The 18,143-nt window shown below is 34.9% G+C and overlaps 1 protein-coding gene across 4 annotated transcripts in view; it reads left to right on the top strand.

Annotated features, from left to right (window-relative positions):
- The window catches only part of LOC113520263 (klarsicht protein), a 384,839-nt gene that overhangs the window by 158,957 nt on the left and 207,739 nt on the right, over nucleotides 1-18,143 (top strand). For all 4 annotated transcript variants that reach the window (XM_052898113.1, XM_052898112.1, XM_052898110.1 and 1 more), the window contains 4 exons: nucleotides 573-776; nucleotides 2,824-2,922; nucleotides 4,347-4,449; nucleotides 5,020-5,150. In XM_052898113.1, coding sequence (XP_052754073.1) covers nucleotides 573-776; nucleotides 2,824-2,922; nucleotides 4,347-4,449; nucleotides 5,020-5,150 — 537 coding nt within the window. The remainder of the gene's footprint in view (nucleotides 1-572; nucleotides 777-2,823; nucleotides 2,923-4,346; nucleotides 4,450-5,019; nucleotides 5,151-18,143) is intronic.

Below are 18,143 nucleotides of genomic sequence, written 5' to 3'. Positions count from 1 at the left end.
TTTCTAACTGCATTGGGTTGACTGGAAGAGATCTCTGTCAGAGATAAGTCCACCCTTGCTCACAATATTTATAAATGCATTAACATTGTAATTTACAAGTGCAATAAAGATATATATATATATATATATATATATATATATATATATATATATATATATATATATATATATATATATATATATATATATATATATATATATATATATATATATATATATATATATATATAAATCTGTTTTCTTAGCTCATCTTCATGCTCTTTTCTATATGGACCGTCTGTAAAACTATGACTGGTATCCTATAATCTGATTCCTTCTTACTATTAACTTTAAAGCCTTTCAAACAAAGAGAGGAAAAACACTTGGTGAACTGATTGTGTCAGGATAAGTTAATAGTCTTTCGTATATATATATAATATAGTATAGTCTCTAATACACATTTTATTGGATGAGATAAGAAATTCAAAAATTAAAGAGATGTATGGTACTCAGCTTATCCCTTACAGGCTTAGTCGTGAAAATAGAGTCTTGAACTTGATTAATTTTATTTACCTTTAAATATGTAATTACAGGAAGCAAACGGTGAATTGTTGTCACACAATTCATCCGCTTTGCACAACGGGCCGTGTCTACTGAACCCTACAGCTGGGTTTAATCGGCAGTGGTCACTCAACCAGCTGATCGCCGAGTTCAAAGAACTCTGCCAGTGGCTCACACACGTTCAAGAGGAGATTTATTCTAGTCCAGAAAATCTGTCAAGCAGGAAATTGAGGATGGTGAGTTGGAATAATTGATTTTGTATGAGAACTTTTTGCTTAATATTTAATAACTCCTTCATTTTCTTATTATTAATGTGAAAGTGAAATATTTTTTCTTTGTTACTTCTTGCCATTTTAGCGGATCAAATGAATTTTGATATATATTGTCAAAATATGATATATAGATAGAAAAAGACGTAACATAAGAATAAGATTCTTTGTTCTTATGGACATGGGTTACTATTTATTCAATATGTCATAGTTATGCGTACATAGTTGGAGATAAAATCTGATGTAACTGATATTATAAAAAGATTTAATTTTTTGTTTGTAATAGATAAATTTAAAAATACTTAATCGATTTTAAGAATTACTTCATCTATAGAATGTTACATTATCAGTAAAGTAATATGGGCTGTATTTGATCTTATTTAACCGTCTATCCTTACAAAGCTCTGGGGTAGGTCGGATTAGTTTTTTTTTTTATAAAGTAATAAATATTCTGCGTGTAAAACTATGTGCGCTGCAAACATAAACAAATTAAAAGTTGTCCCCACGCAGGAGTTTAATTCCAAGAGTATTAAAACTATAAACAATAGTTTCCTTATTTATAAAACTTCATACAAATCTATTTTAACTATTAGTTTTGTTTTTTTTTTTTTAATGGAGAAATTAATGCAAAAGAAAAAATAAAATACCTCAAAAGGTAAAACAAGTTTGTGAAAAGTTTTATTAATAAGTAGGTAAATGTATTCTACAGGGCCGTGCGTGGGCTGTCCATCAATTGACCAATTAATTTATTATTATTAAGTAATTTGAATATTACTCCAATTTATCTCTTCGTAATAATTTGTTTTTTTTTTTGTAACAGTTAATAAGTTAGATTTAGAATACTACAGCGCGCCTCATTGAGGTTACTGGTGACCCAAAAGCTGGTAGCTACTTTGCCCAAAAGATAAGTTTGGCAATCCAAAGAGGTAATGCTGCCAGTATCTTGGGTACGTTGCCTCGGTGTGGTGCGTTGGGAGATTACTTATAATTAGTATTTAAGGAATTGTATATTAACTTTAATTTATTGATGTATTGTACAATGAAATTAATCTGGAAGAATATTAGTGTGGTTATTGAGAGTATTGATTGGTAAAGAGTTGATTCCGACAAGCAAAGGGCAACGTTTAGCCCTTTAACAATTGGTCACATGACAATTTCGGTAGTCTAAACATTTACATTGTTTATAATTTAAAAAAAGATAAACAATCTTATATATTCGATTTTGAGGTCAGCTAACGTACGTACGTACTGTATGTCGACCCATTAGGATCTTTTTTGCTTCTTCCTGCCTTATACTATCATTTTTTAGATCCTATATATTTATTTTTCAATATACCGTGATAGGATATGTATAGGCCTCTGGCATCGAATAAGCCGTTCCCAGTAAACTCATGTGCATACTTGTTAGTAAATCGTAGTTGCACATCAGGTGTTTTATAGATTCCCATTCCTCACTGTGTGTCCGAAAACAGAATATGTAAGGTAATAGTAAACAAACTAGGATAATTTTTATGTAATTTGAAATAGTAAACTAAACCACCTGATTAAAGGTGGTACCTCAATGTTGCTTATAAAATTAAATAACTCTGTCCACGTGACTGTTATAAAAAGTAATCAACAGTTTTCTTTCTCAAATAGTTTATTTATGTTAAATTTCTTGAAAATATGTTGAGCCGTTAAAACCACCATCAGAGGGAGACTTTGTACAAAAGTCGATTGCTTGGGTACCTCTGTCCCATTCGTAAATTTACAGGGTAGAGAGGAATAACACCTGAGTCCTTAGGAATGGCAACGCATGGGGGGTATCATGGGCGAAACAGTATGTGTGTGTACTGTTACGTCCATGGTACCGCTCATGTCTATAGGCGACGGTTACCACTTTCCATCAGGTGGGCCGTCAGTTTGTTTGCTATTCGAAGTCGTAACCCCAAGAGTCAAAAACTCTCAAATAAACTCCCTTTTTCATCTATAATATTAGTTAAGGTTAGTGAAGGATATATTTATTTTTTTTTAGAACCGCATGTCAGAGTTGGGGGCGGTAGAGCCACGCCGCGCGAAATTCATGGAGCAAGGTGCTGCCATATTGGAGCGTATACCAGAAGCGAGTGCCGAGGTAACTGAAAACGTTTCGAAAATATTCATCATCATTTCAGCTTCATCATTCATTGCTGAATGATTTTTTTATAGTTTGTGGTAGATGGTGTTTTTCCTTTGAAGTGAGTAATGATAGAGTTAGAAAAATAAAGTTAATTTTTAATTGAAGCAATGGACGATATAAAAAAAGTTGAATCACCCTAATTCTATGACACCCTATGACACCTTTCTTCACGAATTACAGTTCAGAATTGTCGTTCTCTCTGATTTGGTTAAAACTTCTAAAGAAGTGGCGGAACAGTTTTAACATGGCTGTGTTTCGGTTTGAAGGGTGGGATATGGCGTGAATTTACTGGGTACAGAGGAATAACACCTGAGTCCTCAGGAATGGCAACGCATGGGGAGTATCATTGGCGAAACAGTATACTCTGTTATGTCCATGGTACTGCTCATGTCTATAGGCGACGGTTACCACTTTCCATCAGGTGGGCCGTCAACTTGTTTGCCATTCTAAGTTGTATAAAAAAAAAAGACAGATTTTTTTCCAGGGGAAACTTTGTACAAAACCTGTTTACATAGATACCTCTGTTTCACCTATGTTTCAACCGTAAAACAACTCTGTTTGCATAGCGGTGTTTCGATATGTCGGGACCACACAACCAGAGAAAGACTTTGTAAAAGTCGATTGCTTGGGTACCTCTGTCCCATTCATGTTTCAACCGTAAAGCAGTTGTGTTTGCATGGCTGTGCTTTTAGTTTGAAGGGTGGGATATGGCGTGAATTTACTGGGTACGGTGGAATAACACCTGAGTTCTCAGGAATGGCAACGCATGGGGAGTATCACGGGCGAAACAGTATACTCTGTTATGTCCATGGTATTACTCATGTCTATAGGAGACGGTTACCACTTTCCATCAGGTGGGCCGTCAGCTTGTTTACTATTCTAAGTTGTATAAAAGAAAAGCTTCCTATAGCTATTTGACCCTTTCCCTTCCCGTGGGTGTCATAGCATTTCATTCCTCGATCATTAAGTTCCCTTAGTCGCCCTAAGGGAACTTAATGATCGAGGAATGGGTTCCTCCTGTCCTGGATGTTCCTCTTAAAACATAACCAAACCTAACTGCGGTTGCCAACCCGCCTTCAAAGCGTGGCTACTACTGGCAAAGCCTCTGAAGGGCGAACCCTATGTTTAGCAGTGGTCAGTTGGCGGCTGATATGATGATGATGATGCCGATACTGAAAAACCAGGGTTCTCTAGCAGAGCACATTTTAAGTAATCAGAAACATCGAAAAATGTTCAACTGTTATTGAAAACTGACAGATATTTGTGACATAAATAAATAAAACATTGACATTGCCATACTTCGTTATGAATATTCATAATGATTAAAATTGTATCGTAATTTTGTGATTCCAAATCCCATTTCATTATGTCATTTACAGGTCACTTGGCGAATGGAACATTTGAAAGTAAAGTGGGATGGCCTCCGGTTGCTGCTAAGTCCTGAACAGCAGCATAAGGATGAAGATGGTTCTGATACTGTCGGTTAGTTACATAAAATAGGTTACACGAGTTATAATTATTTGTTTTTCGATAGAAGAATTCATGTTGATATATTTAGTTACAGCGCTATCTAGCGGAAATATTACAAACTAAGTTGATTGTAATTGCGACAATTTCAAGTTTTTTTTATCCAAACCAGTGCTTTCAATGTAACAAGAATTTTGTAGTTGACTTTCTTACATTAGTTTTAAACGTATAATATAGATGGCGTTTAAAACACTTTCAGATTACTTATTTTTTGTTCTTAGCAAATTTTTTAGAGAAGAAAATGGAATAACAATCCCTGAGTGTGAAGACTTTTTTTGAGACTTAGAATGACAAACACGCTGACGGCCTGCCTGGTGGAAAATTATCTTCAATAGACATGAATAACACCGTAGACATAACAGTCATACTGTGACGTTTATGTTCCTCTTCATGCATTCCTGAGGGTTATGGTGTTATCTCCGCACCCTGTAATTTCATTGTAACTACAAACAGAAAAACAGTCACATAAGCATAGCTTCTTCATGGCAGACTCCCTCTGGTAATTTTTTTTATTATTTCATACAGATACAGCTCATGAGCTTCGTTGCCTCCGCCGCTGGCTTCACTGCATGGAAGGTCGGTTGCCGCCGCCTTCGCTCACCGCAGCCAGGGCCGCATCGTACCACGAGCTCATGCGGAAACTGAGAGAGCATCAGGTCAGTGACTTCTCATAAATTCATAATGGTTTCTGTAACTGATAAATTAAGACTGTAGACAAGCGCCCATTTTGTTTAGAATATGATAACCAGGAATGAGGCTCACAGTCGTGTTTTCCTTTAGCTCCGAAGTTTTTTTTTGGGTGATAATGGAATGTTAACTCCGCTTGCGCTATCGGTATATGGTGTTGGGACACCAATGAGGGATGACAGATGATAATGAAATAGGTCAGTTGGCCTGTATTGACGAATTTATAGAGAATTAACCATGATGGTTTCTAGGGAGAACCGCGTGGAGGTCGACCTGATAGAGTATATTGGTAGTAATGGGGCTGTTATATCTCCATTACTAATAATCTGTCCACTCTCTACCCTATTCAAAGCAAATCCTATTATGATTGTAGTGTAAGGTAAGTTGATAAACTAAGGGACTAAAATGCCCAATTTACGTATATTTTATTGTTTAACCGACTATCAAAAAAAGGAGAATGATATTTTTCAACTGCTTATGCAACTCGGTGCAAACAAGTAGAATCCAGTGATGTATTAGAACTATGCGTAATGTTGGTAGTGCAAAATGCAGTATGTAAAATAAGTTTTACGTTATATTGCATTACACATTTTACTGATTTATTTATTTATACTTTTGCACACATTGAAAGAGTGGACTTAATGCCTATTGGCATTCTCTACCAGTTAACCACCACGTCAAACAGAGAGAGCAGATGACGGTGAACAGATTTAAAAAAATAGTAAATTAATGATTGCGTACAATCTATTTTCATTATCTCTATTTCACTACTGGCGGAGTACAATTAAGAGACGATAAGTGAGGACGAAGTTAGATCAATTAGTTCATCATGACTAATTCACCAGGAAATAATTCGATAATTTCCAGGAAGGTTCAAATGAATTGATTTTGAAACTTAAAAAAATAATTTATTAATAAAACAATTAATATTAATTTAAAAAAATATATATATTTTATATCATCATCATCACACGTCCGCGTGATCTATATCCATCTCTATTCCATATAGTATAAGAACACCAAATTTCATAGCGATTGTTTAAGCCGTTAAGGCGCTATTAACTAACAAAGAAACTCACTTTCATATTTATAATATTAGTAAGGATGCTGAATATTATGAGTAAACTGAATGAATCTATGTTAGTATTGCTTGAATTATAGTTGTTAATAAATATCAAATAAAATAACATAGTTATTCAATTCGAAAGACAAAAATTTCGTCAGTAGTCGCTGAATATCTCCGACCTAAATTTGATGCAATCAAACCACTGCATATTGTTATCAACACAGTTTCCAATCAAGGAACTCGAGACGGAGCAAGCCACCATTTCTGTTAATTAATTACACTGATTTAAAACAAGCTCACTCCATTGTCCTGCCGGAACGTTCTTGCCAATGCAATGAACATTTATTATAATAGCCGTATCGTGTCGCTATTGTATAACTCGTCTAACAGCTATTAATCGCATGGTTTTATGCATGTTCTTTATAGATAAGGCTCTTATTATATATCAACGAATCGTGAATTATTACGAGTCGTGATTTATAACGGATCGTTTTTCTATTTTAGTACATGTGACCACACCGTTCTGAGTGAACAGAGAGACAATTTGCTACACAAATACGGTCAACTAAAAAGGAAACGTTTTACCATCAACAGTTGGTTACTTTTACTGTATATTTTAACTTCAGTGGCTTATTACATCTTTACGATAATGTTAAAAAATGTCTGGACATAAATAAATCTGTCGTATCGTTCCGATTCGGTTTTTATTATGTACAATTCGAATGCAAGTGTGAATTTAAATTTAATTTGCGTTTACTCCAATTCAAACACTAATAATATTGGTTTGATAGCGAATTAGTTATAAATCTTGATTCCATTTTCAATTTTTTTGTTTGGCAATTCAGTATTAATTGACAAGCGTATATGTGAATGGGTCCTAAATCCACACCGTTTACGTCAATTTCTCCATAAATCTCAGACGTCAATAATAAGAGGTTAACAGCGATTTATTCATAAGTCTCGATTCCGTTTGTAATGTTCGTAATCCGTCTCATATGATACCTTATTAATTAACAATGAATGTGTGATTTGGCCCTTTATTCCAACTTACTCATCAAGTCTTACACCTTAAACGCCAATAATACTCTATCAATAATGATTTATTCATAAATCACCAATCATTTTTCGATATTCGTAATCCGTTATTGACGTTTCGTTATTAAATGACGGATGTATGTGTGAATTGACCTTAAGTCTTTGTCGTTTACTCATACCTACCTATAAATCCTACACCTCAGACGCCAATAAAACTATAAATCAATATCGATTTATTTAAAACTCACGATTCCGTTTGCAATCTGTTATTGTCATTGACTATTCATTATTAGTTGAGTAATATATTCATTTATTTATTTAAATAACTTTATTGACGAAACTAAAATAAGGTACAAAAGGCGGACTTAATGCTAGAAGTCTTTTTTTACCAGTCACCCTTTGGGATGAACGAAAATCACGAATGTGGAACTTCATTATTGGACTATGTACAGAAAATAAAAACTAATAATATATGCCTATACAAAATAAATAATACATAAATATAAAGGAATATGCTAATATATACAACTAAATAGATATATAAAATATAAGTTATATATAAATAAAATATATAAATAACAGTGTGAAATTGTTAGCAGTACTTAAAATTTACCTGTGCAATAATATAAATTAAGTAAGTTTAAGGTACATATTTAAGGGGGCAGAAATTTTGTGAACCAAAAATTTATAAACGGATCACACATCAATAGCTGAATACGCCATCTTAATATGAGTGACTCAAAATCCCTTCTCATTTTTCGACCAATGTTTCTTTAGGGAAATATTCAGTTTCGTTGGTAAAAAGCTCAATTTAAATGTGTAGGTATGTGTGAACGGGCCTTAATTCCGTGCCGTTTACTCCTGCCTACCCATAAACCTTACACCTCAAACGCCAATAATACTCGATCAACAGCGATTTATTCACCTTAGAGCACGTCCATTGCTGTGGCGCCGCCGTGACGCTCGTTGCACGGTCTAATGATCGTTATAAATCAGCCGGCGATGTAGAGATGCCCTTAATTAGCTTCGACAACTCGTGAGTGAGAGTTCTTTGTTGTATGATCAATGTCGCCGTGTTCCGTTTACGGAACTTGGTTGTTTCTGTTAAATAGATTAGATACAAATATGCTTTACATATACCGTTTTTCATACTGAAAATTGAGTTACATACTTAGAATATCTTATGTTATTTTTAGTAATTTTAATCACATTTAAAAAATTTAGATCATTTCTATTAGTATCCAATTTATCAAGTATTAGTTTTTACCAGAGAGAGACTTTGTACAAAAGTCGATTGCTTGGGTACCTCTGTCCCATTCGTGTTTTAACCGTGAAGCAGTTGTGTTTGCATGGCTGTGTTTCGGTTTGAATATGGCGTGAATTTACTGAACACCTGATGGCGTAAATTTACTGGGTACCAGCTACTGTAATAACACCGGAGTCCTCAGGAATGGCAAATTCTAGTTTATTTTTTATTTGTTTTTTAATGGTGTATCTAATATGGCTTTTATATTCAAGGAATAAGAAAGAGTTGTAAGGCGATTTCTTTTAAAGCGATTATACTAAACTATACTGACTTAAAAAAAGGAAGTTCTTAATTTGGTGCTATGTTTTTATGTTTGTTACCTCATAACTCCGTCACTTTTTTATCTGAAAGGATACTTGCAGATTGGTCTCATAGCAATTTTATCAAAATCGGTTCAGTAGTTGTTACTATAACTACAAATGAACTCTGTTTTTTTTTTAGTGGAACGCAATCTAAATGCTAAAGGCATTCTAAAGCTTGACTGGTAGAGAATCCCTATAGCATTAAGTCCGCCTTTTGTACCACATTATAATGTAGGATGCATTGCTAGCAATGACGCTGTTAGACCCCATTACTAACAATTCAATTGACCCCACCCCGTACAAGTTTTTTTTTTGGTGGGTGAAAATGGTATGGTAACCCCGCCTGCACTAATGGGATACGCTTGCGGACGACCAATGAAAACCTTTAATGGAAAGTGGTAACCAGGTGATTCTCAGTCTCCATTACTAACAGTCCCTTTTCCCCCCACCCCGTACAAGTTAATGCAGCCATTATAATATTCTCCCTTGAGATGTATTAACAACCTCAAATATATCTTAAGCGATTGTTAGTAATGGGGAGATTAGTCCCCATTGCTATCGATATACCCTATCAGGTCGATCTTCACGCGGTTCCCCCTGGAAACTGTCGTGACTAATTTATCGTTGAATTAGTCACGATGGGCTAAGTGATCTGTCTTTTCATCCTCACCTATCATCTCTCACTGGACCCCTGCCAATGTATACCGATAGCGCAGGCGAGGTTGCCATGCCATTTTCGATCATTAAAAAATCCTCAAATATATCAGGCGGCGGAGAGTCTCGGGGTGGTCTATAAACTAAATACTAGAGGTCGCCACCTACATAAGAATAGTAGTAGGTTTATTAATAGTTTTGTAAATGCATAATTGTGTTGTATATGTGTATGTGACACTGTATACGTATATCTGAAAAAGCAACAGTGCGTCCATCGTGAGAATTTTTATATGAGACCTCGACGATAGTGAACCCTATTGATTTTTAAATAAATTATTAAATTTGTTTTAGAAATTGACGAAAAATAAGACTTATATCTTGCGTTGTGGTCCCGGCATAGAATGAGCCACCTCTTAGCAACAATGGGAACTTAATGGTCGAGGGATGAGGAGCAGCGTCCCTTTATAACGTCACTAGAGCCTAACTACCTTTGCCAATCCGTCTGCCAAGCGTGGCAGCTACTGGCAAAATTCCCCTTAATGGGGGAGGCCTATCTTCAGTAGTGGACAGTCAACAACTGATACAAAAATAATATAACATATGCAAAAAATGGAAAATTATAATGGAATTTTTTTTATACCACTGAAAACAAGTACGGCCCAATGGTAAGTATACATGAACACCTGCAATACCAGATGGTAAACGCGTTCGTTGCCGACCCTGAAGAAACCTCTTTATGAAGAGCCCAAGCCTCTTGGGAAAAGCTCTACAAGGAACACAGTGTTCGTGGGACTCTCTGAAACCGCGCAGTACGCGACCATTGAGGCTGTATATGAGTGAAAATGAAATGGTAACCCCGCCTGTGCTATCAGTTTACAATGGCGGGGCACTAGTGAAGAAAGACCATTTATACTAAAAAGGTAGCAAACAAGCATCAGCCCGTCTGATGGAAAACGGCCTCTGTAGCCTATGGACGCCTGCAACACTAGGGGTGTCATGTGCATGATATGGTGCCGATTCTGAAGAAACATTTTACCCTTTTTGAAGAACCCTGTTTGTAATATGTGCTGGTTCTTAGTATTTAATTATATTATTTATTATATTAGTTGTAAAATAAAATCACCGTCTGTTGACTTGAATTTCAATTGTTTATCAATTTTCTTTTTTATAAAAATCTACAATTGTCATTGTACGTAAAAAGGTTAATTTTGAACAAACCCTATACTGTAGTTTTTAGAGAAAACCTCGCCAGGGAGCTCATTCCATTGCCACACAAATGTAAAAAAGACGTGCTAAAGTTACACCCTTTTGAAGTCGTTTAAAAACAAACATTTTTTTAATAAAAGTTGTTTTTGAAGCTTGCATTATGGATATACCTTCACAAATCCATTAATAAGATGAAGGCAGCATTAACCCCGTTCTTCCGCCGTCTGACGTTTACGTATTTCACGGCATACAAAAGATAAATGAACGCAATTTGTAAGTGATTCCAAATTACTTTTTGATTGTCCGTTAGAAAGCAGAAGAGTTATATTCCCCAATTGGCAGGGTTTTCTGCCACTCCTACGAGAATTAACGGCTGATCATTATATTAAATGACCCGTTTATTACGTTGAAAATTAATATTAGATGCAGTTTTATGAACCTAATTACAAGGTGTGGAACAAATTGTATGTCTTCATAATACTTATCATTTATAATATTTTAAATTATCTTTAAGTTTATGTCATTATCATTATCATCATCATATCAGCCGTTATCTCTTCACTGCTGAACATAAGCTTACTCCTTGAGGGACTTTTCAGGCAGGTTGGCAACCGCAATTAGGTTTTGGTAACGTTTTAAGAGGGACGTTGCTGCCCATCTCTCGACCATAAAGTTTTCGTATTCTCCTCTTACTATACCAACGAGAAAGAAAAGGATGGCCCATTCTATGCCGGGACCACACTGCGAATTTATGTATCTAACCGTAACTAAATAGTGTCATACAATCACATTAATCTTGTAATCTTTAAGTTAAGATACGCTGTGTTATAAGAAACCAGGCAATTGACGTCAAGGGTACGCCACGCCAGAACACATAGATCCGAACCAGTATAAAAAAGTCGAGGGAAAGGATTGTCGGTAATGGGGCCTAACTGCTAACTTGCTAGCAGTATACTCTATCAGGGCTCCTCCACGCGGTGTCTCCTAAAAACCATAGCGGTTAATTTTGTATTCGTCACGATGGGCCTACTGTCCTGCTTCATCTTCACCTATCATTCCTCACTGGTGCCCCGCTATTGCAAACTGATAGCGCAATTGCCATTTCATTGTCACTCATTGAAAAATACAATAATACTTGTTTAGTAAATTGGCTCTACTGAAAATCGAGCTTGAGATCTCATTTAAGCAAAATAATGTGCCCATCACTACACCACGGAAGTCATAAACAACGTAATGTACTTTTATATGATACATTTATATAGAGAATAGTGTTACCATATCACTCTCTGATCCGAAAAAGGTCATCAGTACATCATCGCAAATGATCTCGAGTAACAATTTCTTTAGCAAATTGCTCCCTTATCTGATGGTTTATAACTTGATTGACTAATGTGCGACGTCGGTTTTGCACGAGAAAGCTCAGGTCGCACGATGTCAGAATTAACCTCCCCGAGTCAATTTGTGTGACATGACTATCTATTATCGGGAACCATCGATCTTGAGGTAATAGCGGCTTATCGCGGGGTACAATTCTCAACGAAAATTATACGCTATGAAAGATCTAAGCCGGGACAATGCTACGTTTTGTATGCTAATTTCATTATAGCGTTTGATTTTCCGTGTGGTGACTGTGTAAGATTGTAACATATTTGTTTTTATTACATATTACTTAAAATAGCAGAAGGAGACATTGTACAAAAGTCGTTTGCTTGGTTACCTCTGTCCCATTCGTGTTTCAATCGTAAAGTAATTGTGTTTGCATGGCTGTGTTTCTGTTTAAAGGGTGGGTTATGGCGTGGATTTACAGGGTACAGAGGAATAACACCTGAGTCCTCAGGAATGGCAACGCATGGGAGGTATCATGGGCGAAACAGTATACTCTGTTATCTCCATGGTACTGCTCATGTCTATAGGCGACGGTTACCAGTTTCCATCAGGTGGGGCGTCAGCTTGTTTGCCATTCTGTTGTATAATAAAAAAAAAGCTGACGGTCTACCTAATGGAAAGTGGTAACCGTTAACGGTAGACATGAACACCACGTGGGATATTACAGATTGTACTATTATCCTCATAGTATCCCCTCATTTATTGCTATTTCTGAGTATTACGATGCCCTGCCTCTGTAATTTCACTGCTATATCTCTTCCCTTCAAACAGAAACACAGTCATGCAGAGATATTTATTCAGATTGCTTTTGTACTAAGTCTCTCGGTTCGGTTTGAAGGGTCGGTATATGGCAATGAAATTACAGGGTATAGAAGCATAACATCTTAGTCCTTAAAAATAGCAACGCATGAAGGGTAACATGGCCGACATATACTCTGTTATGTTCATGGGACTGTTCATGTCTATAGGCGACAATTACCACTTTCCATCAGGTGGATCAAAAGCTTGTTAGCTATTCTACGAGTAAGCTTCATAAAAAAAAAGAAAACTAAAGAAATTTGCGTCGGCAAATGATGAAAAAGTTTATCTCATCACAGTTATTTAGTATGACATGGTAAAAAAAGTTTGGTCGTTTTTAGATCTGCTTTTTTTTTTAAATATTCAATTTCACTAGTCGAATATTTCCTGAGGCTGCTAAAAATTTCGATGTAAATATAATGATTACGATAAGGTATTCTCATTATAAGTTTTTTTAAAAATCTGTTAAACTTTATTGACGCATATGCCTAGAGAAATTTATTATTAAATCTTTTGAAGTTATTTTCATTGTTGTGTATTTATTCGGCAGCCCATATTAAAACTAGTTTGACGACTTCCTTAAATGAGAAATTCTTTGGTAGTTTATTAACAGGATTTTACGAGCGCATTTTATGAATATTTTGTGTACATGTTATTTTCACTTTATCATTATGAAGGATAGAGAACTAGATGCAATGCAAGGTTAGTTGAAATATTTGTATTTTTCAACCGATTTCAAAAAGAAGAAAGTTTTCAAATAGGTTGTATTTTTTATGTTTGTTACCTCATAACTCCATCTGTTTTAAATAGATTTGGCAAACTTTTTTTATCTGAAAAGATATAGAGGTCCCACAGAAATTTTATCATCATCAAAATAATAGTTTGATTTTTAAATCGAAACAACTTTCGTGTGCCACAGTTGAGTAACTGTGGCCAGCAAAAGTTGTTTTTTCAACTCAACGTTTTTTTTTATGGAACTTAATTTTACTTGTAAATTATTTTTCGATACGTTACCCCAGCACAAACTGTAGGCGAGATTACCATTAGATTTTAATTAAAAGACAAATATAGTTCTGAAAAATATTTACAACCGGAAGTGCTAGAAGCAAGAGCAATATCACATAGTGTGAACCAGTTCAGTGCCTTTAGTGTCTGCAAATAAAGACAAGCTCCGTAGTCGGTTGGGTGATTAATGAATTTATCAAAGTGTAAGATCGCCCGGCACGGTAGCCGGCTTTCGCTCCCGCGGGCTGTGTAGCTTGCGATTTATTTAATAATTAACGTGTTCGGATACGCGAGCACGACTTAAAGTGTACTGTCTAAAAATAGTATTTTTTTTATACGAGTATCTCAAAGCGTCATACTAGAATTTCTAAAATTAAACCTTTATGGACATACAAATATAGATATTCTTTATTTTATATACATAGATACTCTTTATTTTTTCCTCCATAAGATTAGGATACTCAATAGGAAACTTATTATAAATACAAACAATTACAAGAAAATTATATATTTGTCTATCTAAAATATTACACTAAACAATGGGCGGCCTTATCGCTAAGAGCGATCTCTTCCAGGCAACTTTTGGACGGAGAAGAGTAATACACGCCTGCAAAATCAGAGATATCACGTGCGCGTTACAAACTCAGAGAAGCGTTAATAAATCCTTTTTGAAAAACTCTACAATCTCTAGGAAAAACTTAAATGATGAAATGCTCTCACTGTTCGTGGTGTAACTTATTAATGAGAGAAGATGGACCTTACTTGCGTCATCAGTATACGCTGTCGGGGTATCCGATATTTTTTTTTATTTTTTTTCCTATACAACTAAGAATGGCAAACAAGCTGACGGCCCACCTGATGGAAAGTAGTAACCGTCGCCTATAGACATGAGTAGTACCATGGACATAACAGAGTATACTGTTTCGCCCATGATACCCCCCATGCGTTGCCATTCCTGAGGACTCAGGTGTTATTCCTCCGTACCCAGTATAGGGATACCCAGAGGTATATAGGGGTATCCATCCCTCGACCATCCCTCTCTCCCAATCAATGCTCCCTTAGTCGTCTCTTATGATACCCACGGGAAAGGACGGATGGCGTATTCTATACCGTGTCTATACGCCTAAAATGTAGCTAACATATAATTCAGTAATCTGTATAGAACCTTTTTTTATACAAGTGACCATCGCCTGGTCCTGAAACAAGGATATCCAGTGTTATTAAAAACCAGACAAACAAACATCTGGGGGCAATCCAGAACTCCCTGACCCATAGTCGATTCATAGAAATTAGTTTCCTAAAGTATCCGGGAATCGAATCTGGGACTTCATCTACGTAAAGTAACGTGTCTACGACATCGCCACTCAGGTCGTTAAATATTATCAACAGCTTGTTATCATATTAACATCGACCTCATGTTACGGCCGATTGCATCCATCGTGTGATCACCACGCGTGGTTTCACACGTAGAACACGCTCCACACGGTGACGAATTGAATCAGGAGAAAGTGCCCGTCACTCATATTTGATGAACGTATAACAATTATGCACTGAAGTAGATGCTAATTGCTTTTATGAGTTTATCTTGCGTTTTTATTTAATTTATCGCTGTGTAAGATTAATCTTATATGACGAAAATACCTCTCTGGAATATCTTTATATTACATACATTGTATATCAGATCAAAATAGAATACTGATGATTTTACATATTTAAAAAAAATCAGATACAACAAAAAGAATTATTGTTTTCTGCAAAAAATAGCGACTTTAAACACAACCAGATACATACATTAACAACGAGATATTCTGTAGACATCATATTTAAATTTGGAATGTGACATCGTTTGTGTATAATTATGATATGCAACTAGTAGATTTTTTATTTATAAATAGAAAGAATATAAAATAAAAATGGCAACTTTATACGCTATAAAAGGAATATGGGACTAAATCAGGAATAAATAGTAAAGGTTCCTAAATCTTAATCCGAGTAAGCAATGCAGAAAACAGCCATATTACACTGGATGCCTGTAAAATATGGTTGCTTTATGCGTATTCACTAAAGAATCAGTGACGTAATCGCGTAATGTAATCAATACCATTAAACCACAAATAAATACAGACGAATTGAGTATCTCCTCCCTTATGGAAATTGCTTAAAAACAAAACAAATAAATGCTGTAATATATAACATACATAAATATACATAAACATGTTATTATCCGGCTGTGATGGTCACGACTTCGACCGCCTGGTGCCTAATCGAAATTAACTTTAATTAAAAAAATACTTTAATTTTTAAAAACATGATGTGATTATTTAGCTTATTCTTAATATAAAATCTCTATGATATAATAGTTTCTCTCCGTTCTACTTACGAATGGTCATGTGTTGACCGCTAATGACCTAACTCAAGTTTATTATTAGCACCGTCAGACACCTACCAATTACTCGTGACTCGTGTTTTACCGGAGATATTCACTTGTCGGAAAAGCTAACAAGCGATACGGAAACCATCGTTTTAACAGTTAGAATACTTGTTAATATTCATATCTTTATTGGATATCACTTGTACAGGAACTAGTGTAGGCCGAGAGAAATACAAGTAGGTGTAAATACTGCTTCGTAAAAAATTTACACCGACTTCAATCGTTATGGCCAATCAATGACGAGATGTTTTGTAGACACATTAAATTCAAAATACAAATATTTAAAATAAGAATCTTATGTTTCTTCATATAAGTCGGATTTTGCTCTGCAAAGGAACGACTTCATACGTCACCAAATTATTAAGGATGTACATAATAACGGGAGTAGGTAAATCACATCGATTGTAAAAATTATTTATATTATCAAAATCGATTTCGAATTTAATAAAACAGATTTAATAGCATAATATAGCCTCAAAAAGTATGAATTGAACGGACGAGTCTTCTCCTTTTGATTGTTATTAAAAGTTTGCGGATTAAATTTGTTTATGTTTTTGACATAACATATAGAATATTTTTGCCCTTGTAATACTTTATAGCGGTATTCTTTCTGTTTGTTCTTCTTTTATCAATTTTATTTACGTTTACTTTAGGACAAACTTCTCTCTCTTCTCATTCAAAAATTTCCTCTTGTCGGTGCAACTAATTCATGCATACTATTTCAGCCACCTCTATTCCAGGCTATTCTATTTCTATTTATTCTATAATCTTTGACCTCCCTATATAACATGACACTTAGTTTTTCTTTTATCTGACTCATGTAGTTATTTCTCAATCTTTCCTTTCCTCAGGATAAATCTATATTGTTAAAATGATAGTGTCAAACCCTTTTTAGAGACACAAATCGTCACCTAATTAATATAATTATATTTGGTGTTAAATTCTCTATTCTACATCTTCTTTAGAATGTAAAAGTTTCTCTGTAGCTATACAATGTGTATCCGTTACTATACTTGTTAGATGTCGATCATCACAACCAGAGTCGTGGGGCTCACGGACACAGCGTTAGTTAGTATTCGTATGTTTTGAATTACATGAGCGCATTTGAGTCACGAATATCGCTTCAAAATCCTATTCCACTCAGAGACTCATTGTTTTCTGTTGAATGTAAATGATAACGTGCGTCCTAAGTTTACGTCTGTATTCTCTAACTGGTATATGTATATATATATATATATATATATACATATATATATATATATATATATATATATATATATATAGGTAAACGTAAAATCATATCGAATGGAGATAGAATGACGACATATAGGGTGTCATGAGCGTTACAATGTATTCTGTTTTAATCAAGGTAATGGTTCTGTTTACTAATTCATCAGATAATGCGTTAGAATTATTTGCAATTTCAAATTGTATAAGTATAAAAGAAGATAGATATGGGAATCTTAAATAATATATATTATAGAGAGTAAATCTTCCATAGATAAACAAATTTATTATAGTCATATTACGAAGGAGATACTGCCCAATAGAATTCTTATAAGAAATTGATCATTGAGATAGAGTGTCATTATTCCTACCATTAAAAATGGCTTGTAGGATACAAACTAAAAATGTAATGAATGTTAACAATTAATGTTATCCTAATTAGCTCATGTGATAGAATTTTGTACTTTTAAGAGAAGGTATTGTATATGAAAGTTAATGAAAGTTTAAGAAAAAAAAAGGTGGAAGGACTTTGTGAAAGAGTGAGCT

The sequence above is a fragment of the Galleria mellonella genome, unplaced genomic scaffold (assembly GCF_026898425.1).
Source record: "Galleria mellonella isolate WM207_F2 unplaced genomic scaffold, CSIRO_AGI_GalMel_v1 utg40, whole genome shotgun sequence".
NCBI lineage: Eukaryota > Metazoa > Arthropoda > Insecta > Lepidoptera > Pyralidae > Galleria > Galleria mellonella.
Note: the sequence above shows the minus strand (reverse complement) of the source record. Positions and strands in the feature narration are given on the sequence as shown.